At 32.7% G+C, this 13,735-nt stretch overlaps 1 protein-coding gene across 1 annotated transcript; it reads left to right on the plus strand.

Moving 5' to 3' along the window:
- Window positions 1–2,697: 2,697 nt before the first annotated feature.
- Window positions 2,698–8,517, plus strand: LOC147408890 (calreticulin-like). Its single transcript, XM_086423378.1, has 14 exons — window positions 2,698–2,856; window positions 5,012–5,119; window positions 5,534–5,726; window positions 5,834–6,092; window positions 6,185–6,241; window positions 6,365–6,416; window positions 6,508–6,590; window positions 6,684–6,741; window positions 6,842–6,909; window positions 7,011–7,106; window positions 7,219–7,266; window positions 7,402–7,437; window positions 7,526–7,573; window positions 8,308–8,517. The coding sequence occupies exons 1-14, from the start codon at window positions 2,760–2,762 to the stop codon at window positions 8,317–8,319; spliced, it is 1,215 nt and encodes a 404-aa protein (XP_086279504.1). The 5' UTR covers window positions 2,698–2,759; the 3' UTR covers window positions 8,320–8,517.
- The last annotated feature ends 5,218 nt before the right edge of the window (window positions 8,518–13,735 follow it).

Genomic DNA, 13,735 nt, shown 5'->3' on the forward strand with positions numbered 1-13,735 from the left:
GGGGATAGATTAACAAATTTAGACCCAAGTCGGGGTAGGGGTGAATGTAACTAATCGGGTCTGAGTGAAGCTAAAATTGGCCCAAACCTGCCCGTTACCATCCCTAAAAATTTACTAATCCTTTTGGCGTATATTTTGGGCTCATTGACCTAATATGTTGATCTTTTGGTAGATTTATAGCAGAGAAAAGAGAGATTTTCTGTGATTTCAGTCGATCCAGAGAGAAGAGACGTGAGAGTGTTTTGAGAGTTATTTGTTTGTTTAAAAAATAATAAAAAATGAGGGAGTTTTCTATAAATATATAAAAGCACAAGTTTCTTTTTTACGAAATGAAATTGACATCAGACGAAATTTCAGCCGTTGTTTTCTCTAAATCCAGCGAATGAGAGATATGGGTTTCTCATTCGGTTTCTAAGACGTCTGTCGAACCGTCCCCATATATATATATATATAGCTAGGCAAGCTAGATTTATAGTCAATCATGACTCATGAGTATAAAATACGTCTTTTGAACCCAGGTTAATTATATAATCATCTTGCTTGATGTGAGATCCTCACAATATTTCCGGTGTTTCGATCACCATAGAAGCTTCCTAACATGCAACAAGTTGTGAACACATGATTAGAATGCTTAAATCCTTAGCGCTAGTTTTACCACTAAGCCAATGTTGAATGGTTAGCAGTCAAATATGGTTGGAGGGTGATTAAGTTCTGATCATTTATAATTGGGTGATCTTTGCCCCCTTACATTTTGATCAATATTAGGGACACCCCTATGTTTTCAACCAGATATCGCCTTGAACCACCCCTTCTATATTTTGTTCAATATTAGCGATATCCTTGTGTTTTCAATCTGATGATATCCCCTTGACCTAGGTCTTCTCTGAGAGAGGATAGTAAATGACTTAAATGTTCCTCATCTTGAATCTCTAGTAGAAAATCCTTTGATTTTCAACCCAAAACTAATTGTCTTCAATCTTACGATTTTATCCTCTTGAAATCTCAATGACAATTGAAAAATAACAAGGATGGCTTTTTCAAAATCATTCATGTTCAACCTTTTGGGTAAAATCTTTTATCCTCATCTTCAACCTAAAAAATGTACCTAATTTAATCAACAAAATTTGAGAACAAGAGGATTTTTGGAAAATAAGATATGTACGGTGACTAATTTTGGATAGAAAAATCAAGAATTTTCTACAAGAGGCTAATGTGAGGTTCAAAATAATATTGAAGATCAAGATGAATAAGTTAAAAATAATTTGTCATAGCGGTTGAAGGCTTGTAGATGATGGGTTATAAGGAGAAAAACCAAAGCTTTTTGGTAAACATCATTGAAATTACTAGAGTTCATGGGGAGAGGTTTTGGCTAGTGGTCAAAGATCAGGGAATTTCAATCATTTTACCTTAGTCTCGCACATAAAACCTAGGTCTAGGGGCACATCTTCACTTTGAAAATACAACAATATCTCTAATATTTACCAAAACATGGAGGGATACGTTTAAATCACCCTTAATAATTCTATTCAGCCTCCATACATCTTTACTATTATAAGGAGAATAGGCGGAATCATTGTTTTTTACGATAAATTTTGGAATACCCAAATTGGATATTATCAATGTCATTTTCACAAAAAAGAATAGAATTTCCATCCCACCACCTCCTCTTTTTCTTTTCTTTCTTTCTTTTGTGTGTGTGTGTGTGTGTGTGTGTGTGTGTTTGGGGGAGGGGGGGAGGAGGGAGGGAAGTAAGTAGCAATCAACATGAAAATGAGTTTAAACCAGATTTGGACCTAGGTCATGTTATCAACACTCCACACAGTTAAGTTGGCACAATATAGCAACCAAGAATTAGTTTTAACATTTTAAAATTATAATAAATTAGATGATAAAAATTTGATATAAAATTGATTGTATTTAATTTTTTTAAATAATTATAAAAATATGAATTGCGTATAAATCCTAATTTTTGTAATACACATGTGTTTCCACTTGCCCATTACTAATTATTTATAAATCTAGATTCAAAGTGAATCCTCTAAGATACTAATTTCTTGTAGTTCTTATAGTGTTTTCTGAATGATTGAAACATTCTTTTGAAAAGAATAATAAATCAAGCCTCTAGGCTTCATAATCTTGATTAGATTTGAAAAGAAAAACAAAATCAAAATGAGAAAGTTTCAGTCTTGATCCAAGCCTTTGAAAATGGACTGTCAGTCAACTTCCAAATTTAAACAATTATTAATTTATTGATGTGGCATTGTGTCAACTATCTAAAAATACTACCGATTCTACAGGAAATAATTTTCTTTATTTGATTGGGGGCATCTCGAGGTCTTTTGTCGTAATGCCCTTTATTTTCTTTCCATTTTCTCATTATACCCTTTATTTTCTTTCCTTAAAACGCAATGATAAGACGAACATATTCTTGCATTTTGCTGAATGACATTTTTAGTTGTTTTCTGATGGATATAGGAACGTTATCTACGTGGCATATTTTGGTAGGATTTTAAAATACATGGGACTGATAATAAGCCGTTTTTACGTGGTAAGCAGTCCGATGTGTTTAATCTCTAACCAAAACATGCCACGTAGACAGCGTATGTAGCTATAGGAATGGGATACCACTCTGGATCCCAACTCATTACAATAAATTTCTGTTTATAGGTTTGACATTTGTTTTGCCTATAAATAAACGGCCTTTTCTTTGTCAACTCAATACTACATTGCTGTCAGTAGAAGTCAGCGGCGTCAAAAAAATGGCGAATCGAGTCTCCTTCGTTTCCTACGCTTTGGCCCTAATCTCTCTTCTCTCCATTGTCACGGCAGAAGTTTTCTTCGAAGAACGCTTTGAAGGTGAGCAATCTCACAGGATTTTACTTTTTGATCTGTGATTTCGTGGCATTTTCGTGTTTGTGATGCTTTACTTCGCGCCTTGAACTTAAATCAAATTTCTGGATTACTTCGTCCTTTAATTGTTCTAAATTGTTTTTTCCTCGATGTTTGATTGATCGATCTTGTTGATTATGTCAAGGTTAGAGGTCTTTGATTTCTTCTTCTACTTGTAAGTTTGCGAGATTTTACTGTTGGAGAACCGATTACGTTACTGGATTTTCGAATGAACTCTTGCATGGTTAACTGATTTGGTTGCTTTGCTAGTTCATGGTGTGATACTGTCCGATTGAGTAATATGTTTCTAGATCTTGTTGATCTAATGTTAGTGTGAGACGTGTTTAAATTTCATCTGTTATATATACGTTTTGCATGTAAAGTTGTGAGCTTTTACTGTTGGAACAGAGTACATTGCTGGATTTTTTTTAAAATTATGGATTTGGTTGCTCTTAGAGTCCATGGTGTGTACTGTTTGATTGTGTGGAAGTATGTCCTTGTTAGGTTTTTAGATGATTGATCTGGCCGATCAGCAAATTAAACATCAATTAAATTGGGTTTTTATTTTTTAATTTTTTTTAATTCACAAAATCTTATGCTGATTGTTAATGTATATCCAATATTTTAATGGGTCTTGTTAAAGTGTGCCCTAAGGGCACATGTTAAAGTGCGACAAATACACTTTGGAAATTGGATTTTGTATCGAAAATGCCCTTGAAATTTTATTTTTTTACCAAAATACCCTCAGATTCCAATTTCCAAAGTGTATTTATTGTTAAGGGCGTACGCTTACAAAACCTTATTTTAATCTAGGAAAATGCTGAAGTAACATTAAAATTGACATGGATTCTCCCATTGCTGATGTGGATGTATGTCCGGAATCATAGATACTTTTCATTGAGATTAGAGTGAAAAGCATCTATGACAATGTGTGCACTTTCACATCAGCAATGTGAGAATCAATGTCAATTTTAATGTTACTCCAGCATGACTCTTTAATCTTACATTTTTTAGGGGATAAACCTAATATTTTTAAAGGGGGTATTACTAAAATAATCTTTTTTTTATTGTGCTTTGATGCATTCTAGTTTTTTAATTGACCTAAAATAGTCCAATTGTATTTATATCATTGTATCTTGATTTTGATGCATAACTGATATACATTGAGTGTTGAGAAAAGATTTAACCTGGTTAAAACATTTATCAGGCACATTTGGACTGAAATTTCCATAATCATGTAAGTTATATTGAAGACCAAATAGTGGTAGTCTTAAATCTTGAGAAGTTGGTAACCACATGTATCTTTAACCTATGAGTCTCCTTTTTCTTAAAATAAATATCAATTACAACTTGGAGTTTGTTATTGTATATTTATGTACTAATTGTTGGAAAGTATATGTAAAGGGATTTGCCAATCAAAAAATATGTCATCTTCATTATCATCATCATCATGAAAGCCTTATCCCTAAAGGTTAGGCTCCTTTGAGCAAACAGACATTGTATCTATTAATTCAAGTGTGCTCATATCCGCTCTAAGTATCTGAATCCATACCCTTTTTAGTCTTCCACTCACTCTTATAGAACTATTAACTTGCACGTTTCTTTTAACTGGACTGTTACAAGCATCCCAATAGATTTTCCATTCGTATAACACCTATGGAGGCTACTCCTACATTTTCATTAATGCCTTCATTTCTTTTTTTTTTCTTTTTCAAATTTTCTATTCATCCATCTAAGCTTCTTTGTAGCTTCCACGCTCAATCTATGAACATGTTTCTTATGTCAAGACTCAAGAGGTAACTTTTAATGCAAAGTTTTTTGGTTTAATTTATGCATTGTTGATTATGGTGCGACACAAATTTATAGAGCTGCATTTGGTAAACTGGGCAAAATACGATTCCTTTGGATTTTTTTTTTATCCAAATGATTTTGTATTTCAACAAAATTGTTGTTTGTCAATATGAACTAATTATTAGAAAAATTCAAATTCATGTCTGTTATTATTCATCCCAGTACTACTTTCAGATTATATAAGATTCTTTGTGTTTTATATTTCTGTTCTGTAATATGAAATAACACAATTATCTTGTTCTATGGTTGTTTTCTTGAATGGACTCTGAAGATGGATGGGAGGATCGCTGGGTGAAGTCTGATTGGAAGAAAGATGAAAACTTGGCTGGAGATTGGGTGCATACATGTGGAAAATGGAATGGTGACCCAAATGATAAAGGTACTTATTTTTATTCTTTGTTTTGTAACAAACTCAACCAAGAAGCATTGATCGAATTTTTTACAGGGTTCTTCTAATCAAACTGAATTCATGACAGAAATTATGAGGAATGTGGAGAATTCACTTGAGAAAGTGGGGAAATTTAAAAACAAAATTGTGCTGAGCTGAGAGTTGGCTTGATATCACATTGAAACCTCTTATCAATCAAATATAAGTCTGAAAACGAATAAAATCATTACTTACCAAAAACAGAATGTAAAATGTTTCATTATTGAGAACTTCTAAAGAAGTGTGTCCCACTTTTTCAAAACTCTTAGTCCAAATCTTTTTGAATCTTTACTATTAGTATTAAAATCATTAATTTTCAAAATGAAAAATAATCAATTTATTACTAACAAAGCTTCTTTGATGCAGGCATCCAGACTACTCCAGACTCCAGATTTTTTGCCATCTCTGCGGAGTTCCCTGGGTTCAGTAACAAGGATAAGACATTGGTTTTCCAGTTTTCTATCAAGCATGAACAAAAGCTTGACTGTGGTGGTGGGTATGTAAAGTTGCTAAGTGGGGAGGTTGATCAAAAGAAATTCGGAGGAGAGACACCGTACAGGTAATCAATTTCTGTCTATTGGGCCGATAATATATTTCTTAGTCCTTACCTGTTTATTAACACTACATGCAATCGATTTACTAAAATGCTCACATTGTCCAATGCAGCATCATGTTTGGACCTGATATCTGTGGTTACACCACAAAGAAAGTTCATGCTATACTGACTCGTGACGGAAAGAACCACTTGATTAAAAAAGATGTTCCTTGTGAAACAGATCAGCTAACCCATGTTTACACTTTCGTCATTCGTCCTGACGCTACTTATAGCATACTAATTGACAATGTTGAGGAACAATCTGGAAGCCTGTACACAGATTGGGATATTCTACCTCCTAAGCAAATTGAGGATCCCAATGTCAAGAAGGTTATAAACTGAAATTCTGGATTGTACTTTTTTTCTTTTTCTCTAGTATACATGCTGCTAGATTTCAATATGAACAAAGTTCTCTTTTACAGCCAGAGGATTGGGATGAAGTAGAATTCATTCCGGATCCTGATGATAAGAAACCCGAGGTACATAATTGTTCATATGTTAATTGTCCTGTTTTTCTTCTTTCTACTATTTGAGACTCTTTGCTGTTATTTTTTCCTAGTTGTGTTACACCTCACAATGTAATTCCTCACATATATGAGCAGGGATACGATGATATTCCAAAGGAGATAACAGATCCTGATATCAAGAAGGCAAGTAAATGATCTATTTACAACTTTTTTTTTTTGAAGTATGCGGCCATTTTATCTCTGACCTTAACTGAATGATTATATGATGGTACAGCCAGATGATTGGGATGAGGAGAAAAATGGTGAATGGGTTGCCCCAACATTTCTGAATCCTGAATACAAGGGGGAATGGAGACCTAAGGTCGTGATACCAAAAAAAAAAAAATCCTATTCTACCTTTGAAGCTTATTTATAAGTTTATAGAACTTGACTGTACTGTTTCTTGTATCCACAGGATATTAAGAACCCCAATTACAAGGGTAAATGGGTGACACCTATGATCGATAACCCAGGTTCCCTTCAATCTTGCTTGCTCTTTGATATATTTTAATGAATGCTTGTTGCCTCATTTAATTAGGTATTTTACATTTACCTTAAATCTTTTTTCAACAGATTTCAAAGATGATCCAGATTTATATGTATTCCCCAACTTGAAGTATGTCGCAATTGAGTTGTGGCAGGTAATAATTTCTTCTAACATGCTTTCTTATTTTTAATTAGAATTTAGTATTCTGACTGTGATTACTATTTTGTTGAATTGATTATTACAATTTATGTCCAGGTGAAAGCAGGATCTTTGTTTGACAACATTCTAATTTGTGATGACCCCGAATATGCGGTGAAATTTGCTGAGGATACGTGGGGGAAGCAAAAGGATGTATGTTGGACACCCTCTCTTCCTCAATTCCTAAATCCTTATTTATCAATGGTTTGTTTCATTAACTCTTTTTTTCCCGTCCGTTTCATATGTCGGTTTTAATTGTTTGTAGGCTGAGAAAGCAGCTTTTGATGAAGCTAAGAAGAAGAAAAAGGAGGAGGTATTTTATTTGCGTGCTTAACTTTCATCTTCTTCTCTTCAAAAATTCTGGATTAAACTTTCAATCCTGGAAATTTTATGAAACATTCATTTAATTCTCAACCTTTACCTTTCCTTTTCTTAATTTTTAAAATAGGAGGAAGCGAAGAAGAGTGTTGTTGAAGAATCTGACGTGAGTTCAACCATCAACCATCTCCTGTAATATTTGCCTCAATCATTTCATGCAAACGTTTTTATATGCAAATCATCTTATGGTACAGGCTGAAGAAGAGGCAGATGAAGAAGAGGACGACGACACAGGCAAACATGTATGGTTCCTTTTTATCGCACTCTTTGTATATTTGAAATCAAATGCATACATAGGTAGTACAGATGTTAAGGTGATATTTTAATTGTTTGCTTCACAACAAAAAATGGAGGAATAAACTGACCTATTCACACACACCTTGCTTAAGGGGTTATCGTGATCTTCTGATGCTTGTGGTAGAATAGTTTTATCTTCTCCATCCTTTATGGCCTGCCCTGTTTTCTGTTTCTCTTGAATCACATGAGACACAATCAAGACTCATTTCACATGAACTTAATCATCTAGTATCCGAAGATCATGTTGAAATACCCATTTAGGGGGAGACCAGATGAGAAGGCTAGTAAACCATGGCATTAGACTACTGAGGAATACCATTGCAATGGGTTTTTGGGTTACAAGCCATGAAGTAATTCTTTGCTAATTTAAAATTCAAATTTCTAGTACCAGAAGCTAAGGAATACTATTGCAATGTATTGGCCAGCCAAGCACTTTATTCATGCTCAGTGTCTGAAAACATTGATCTTGTTCCTAGCAATGCCATTTGTAGTAGTATGTGATGAACCGATGTCAATGCATCACTACCTCTAAAGGAATCTAATCAGTTTGGCTTGTTTATGTGTGCCTCCTCAAGCTAACAATTTGGATTCTATTGTGAAGTCACTTGACTGACATGTCTAATTATCTACTTTTCAAAACACCACATTTTATTATCTATTATCTATTTGGTGTTTTCAGGATGAACTTTAAAAGCTGTTTGATGCCGATGAAGGAGATTTGCAAAGAGTGCTATCCAACAAAACAATTGTCTACATGTTCAATTTGAGAACAAGTTTTCCATCAAATGTGGTTTGCTGATTTATCTTATGATTAGCATCTCACTAAATTTGGAAATGAACATTTTTGTTGTTACTGCTTATGAAAATAATAAAATAGTCCCTTAATTCCCTTTTTTTTATAAAAAAATTTCTTGTTAATGATGCATGTTGTTAATTTATGGTCAAATTATTTGTATATTTAATTGATTGGATGACCTGGAGCATTGCTGGATGTGGGGTTCACGGAAATTTTTTAATTTAGCCCACATTTTCAAAGAAATAATAATCTTTGACATTGGCATGTGGTGCCAAAACAAGGATTGCTTCTATGGGAATTGACATTCTTTAGGACCACAAAGGAAACCCATTATTGGGTGGGTCTGCTATTTGTTAATATAATCAAGGTCATTTTGATAAATAAAAAAAACTAAGAAAATTGCAAGCTATTGGTTACTTTTTCAAATTTACAAAAACATCAGTGCACACACCACCTAGTTATTATAACGAAAGTCGGATGGGTGTTGTTGGCTCAAATTGACATTTGTTAGCAATAATGTTAAAATTATAATAAAATACCTTTGATTCAAGTTCGATTCACATTAGATTTAATTTATTTATAATGATATAAAATATTTACTTATAATGATATAAAATAAAATGAGGTATTTATTTTTTAAAATTTTATCTACAAGTAACAAAATGTGAAACAGTAAGCCTTCAAGGTTATAAGGAGTCTTAACCTTAAGAAGCATTTGTCCCTTCCGGGTAAATGATACAGTAAGATTCTAGTATTTTCTGTACAACACTTGATGCCGAAAGAATGCTTGGAGATGGGAACTATCCAACCCCAAGAAGCAAAGGATTGGGATTCTCTTCTTAGGATAACTGTCACGTATGGGTGGGTCTATTTGCATAAACCAAAATGACTCATTGCACTCATTTAAGTGACTTTTTTGCTAGTTGTACACGCTATCACTTATCAAATAAAAAATCCAAAATCCACTTCTTCTTCTTATCATTATTCATCTCCTTCTGAATTTTGTGAGACAATGAATCAATGGAGATTAAATTTTACGATTTATTTTTTTTAAGTTATCATTTTTTTTTTTACATTTTTGCATTTAATCATCAAGGAAGATAGAAAAAATAACTATTAAAACTTCAAAACGATGATTTTGAATCGAAGAACTTGAAAAAAAAATTGATAGTTCTATTCGATAGGTACCTACCGAATATTACTAAATGATAAGTACTTACTGAACAAAACTTTCTATTGACCATTGCAAAATTGATTTAATTGAAAATATGAGAATAAGAAAAACAAGTAAAATCAAAATTTAAAACCGTCATTAAAAATTTTTAAGCTACAATGAAAAAGGAAAGAGAAAGAAAGAAAAAGAGAGGAAGAAGAAGAAGAAGAAATGAAGAAATGGTTCAATACCTATACCAAACAATGGAGGTTAAAACAAATTTTTGGGTGCGTGCAAAGGGGGTGAAATGAGTCATTTTGGTGTGTGCAAATTATAAGGTTGGTGTAACAAACAAGAAGATGACATGAGCCATTTCGTGTGTACAAATAGACCCACCCCTAATTTATGGATAACAAACGTGTGACCACGCACCTACTAGATTTCTCCATTCCATCGTCCTCGTAATAAAACCAAACATCCTTGTCATTAATCTTTAAAAACTTTCTTCAAAACTCTAAAACTAAGCACCTCAACATAGGAATACTATGTCTTACACATGATTAAAGCCAACTTACGGTCCCATCGATCAGTCAAAATAATGTTTTTTTAAACAAAACAAAGCTAAACATTCACGTCTTGAGAAAATATTAATTAATGAGAGTTTCTTTGAAAAACCCATACCAATCTCTCTAATAAAATATATAATGAGACATAAAACAATAGAATTCCCACCAAACAATTACTCTTTTTTGCTTGGAAAGTGTTCATTTCGTCCTTCAAGGTTTGGTTTTATATATAAAATACGTTGTAAGAAGATTGAAGAATGAATCAGTTTCGTCTTCTTATCGTTTACCCTTTTGTTATCTCTCTCCATCACTCTTTATTAAATGAATAATGATGAATGCACGCGGTTGAGTATGGGGCTGATGTAGTAAGAGCACAAAACCACACATCTTTTTCTCGTGTATACCGATGAAAAAGATCTATAGTTTTGTACTTGCCACGTCAATCACGTATCCAACCGCATAACAAAATCACGTGCATTCATCACAACTCTTCTTAACTATAATTTTCTCTTAATGCAATGCTAATCCCACATTATGCTGGCTATTTTATTAATTTTATTTTAGGAAAATGCTTTATTGTTTGCATTAGACACTAGGTCCAATACTAAGTTGACTTGACAATGCATAAAGAATCGTTGATTTTCTAACTTGTATCTCAAGTAAATGAATCAACGATTATCTGTACAGTACTAGGTCAATTCAGTGTTGGATCCAGTGTCCAATCCAAGCAGTGTAGCACGACCCTTTATATTATTTTCACATAAGCATAAATTTTACATGATTAATGTAAAAGTGCACGAAAAATTGATGCACCATAATGTATATCCATTTATGCCTTTGCTTTCCCATCATTCATTATTGATATAAATTGCATGAAGAAGGAAAGTTGTGTCCTATTGGCCTAAGGCCTAAGATTTATCGTACCAAACAATTGGCGATATAATATCTGAATGATTTTTTACCATTTGAACAATAGAATATTTTATACATATATTAATAGGGTAAGGCATGCCCGGAAGAATTACGATTATTTTGACCTCAATGTGGGGGAATGAACTTGGCTGGATCCAGGCTGGGATAGTGGCCCACATTTCTATTCAACAAACTAGTTAAGGTCGACAAACCATAGTGCATTACTTAGCAAGTCACGAAATGGCAAGAAAGAAAAAGAAACCAAATCAATTTTGATATGAAATATGATCTTTGTATTTTTATACTTTTATAAGTAAACCTATTTTTAAAGAGAGCTTCTATTGGCACCCCTACCTTTTATTTATCACATCTCAATTAAAAATAAAATGATCAATCAACGATTGATAATAAGTAAAAATTGGGATGCCAATAGAAATTCTCTCTCATCCTTTCTTGGTTATAATTCTATTTTATTTAAATTTAAAATTTTATATGTGCCAAATAATCCTAAAATCTTAATATCTAAAAATTGATTGAACCCTTAATTGTTGGAGCATGGCCCATGCAACCTATCTGATAAGGCATTACTCTTTGGAGAACAAAGAGAGCTATATGATAAAAACATGACTCTTGAATGTAATATAAGGAAAATATTTGAGAAAATTGGCCAAATACCAAGACAGTGCTTTCGACTCAATAAGAGTCGACAAAAATACATGACAATCAACATTCGATAAGAAAAAAAAACTACATCACTTATTTCACTAAACTGAAAATTAATGAAATGTTGGAGTGGGATTTGTTGGAACTATGAACATGAAAGAAGACGATTTAATGTCCTTTATGTGACACATATCAAGGTGATCTTAATTAGAAATATACTAGTAACAAATATTCCATTAAACACAAATTTTTATTTGTTTTAGTAATTTTCTAATTATTTTTTAATTTAACATTTTTAATAATCCTAAAAAAAAAAAATTAAAATTTCCCTTGCTTACTTAATACATGGGGCGGCTACTAAAATAAGAATATTGGTCAAGCACTCAAGTATTCAATTTGAGATTGAGTCGATGATCATAGATTTATTTTAGTTAAAAAAATCAACGGTTGTCTTTGCACTGACAGGTCGGACCGAGTTTCCAATACAGGCAGTAAAGCATTTTTTTTCCTTTTGAAGATTTGGGCTGTGGAAGGTATTTGTGTGAACAGATATATTTTAAGGATGAAAACAAAGATAAAACCTTATCCTGGCTTTAATCCACGTGGCGAGGTTATGGAGGTTTTGATATTTTGAGCCGCGAACGATGTTATGTTTGGCAGTATCCTTTGAAATTGGTTACAGCGGGTATATTTTCTCTAAAGGTCGAAAATGCCCTTCATGTGATGTCAAATTTCATACTTTAAATAAATAATCGTCCACCGTCATTGATTAACTATTTTTAAGGGACTGCGGAGTGCTCGTATATAGTATACGGATGAGAATGTGAGATAGATGACGTGGGCCCAACTTTATCCTCTCTACAATGGATTCTAAGCTAATTCCATCACTCCAAAAATGGATATATTTTTTTTAATTACACAATTTACTTAAATTAATTGATTGAATCAATATAATAAATAATATAATTTAATAAATTAAATAAGAAATATAATTAATTGGAGTCATTTGTAGAGTTTAGTCTCACATCATATACAAATTGCCTATCTCTTTCCTTATAAGCTCTTAGACTCTTCACTCATAGTCAATTGATTTTTGAGTTAGACTCCCAAATTTAGTATAGTATGTGTAAACATGAAATTTTCGAGTCTAGAGATCTCTCTTACTTGGATTTGAAATTGTCACTATTCTTTTTTTGAAAAATGTATGAATAGACATTTGAAAAATGATTTTGTAAAAAATCGTTTAGTAGTGATTCTTATATAGATAAAGTTTATTAGTTCACCCTAGATCTAAGTAAGGGGGTTTATATCAGGGAATAGGAAAGTGTTAAGCATCCCACTCCCTCTACGATTATTGGTAACTTAGAATTTGGCCTATTTTGAAAGATGAATAAAAAGTCGAAAAAACCAATTTTGTGCCCTTGAGTACAAGGGAATTTGATTTCGGTTTAAACCAAAAAGAACTTCTTTATTGAGAAAGGGGCCATTTTATAGTTCATACCTTTGAGCAAGTTTGAAAAATGTTGACTTTTTTAGTCGTGGGCCCATTTCCATAGGGAAATGACCCAAGGCCTTAGTCTCAAATTTTTTGTAATATGTACATTAGTATATAAATTTTAGAAATACTTTTTTGAAAATATTTTTCAACCTCTACCCTTTCGATCGAGTGAAGCTCGATTTACCAAAGGTAGAAAGGGGGTTTTCATCCCATTTTTAGGATAAAAGAAAAATAAAATAAAATAAAGAGAAAGAAGAAATAGAAGGGAGAACTATGAAGGAGGGGGGGTAGAAGATTATTTCTTTTATTTTAATCCTTACTCTACATTATTCTTGACTTGACATTTTTCTTTGACTTAATCTTGATATACTTGTAGAGTAGAGATTGTGAGATAGGGGATTGAGAGTTAAGAATAGTAGATCTTAAGAGAGATTTTTTTGAGTGAAGCTTAAGAAAGATTTTCAAGAAGGGGGGAGGGATTGTGTTGAGAATAAGAGGGATTTTATAGCATTTTAAAGG

This window comes from Akebia trifoliata, chromosome 2, assembly GCF_017979445.1.
Source record: "Akebia trifoliata isolate Shusen 1 chromosome 2, ASM1797944v1, whole genome shotgun sequence".
In the NCBI taxonomy this organism is placed as follows: domain Eukaryota; kingdom Viridiplantae; phylum Streptophyta; class Magnoliopsida; order Ranunculales; family Lardizabalaceae; genus Akebia; species Akebia trifoliata.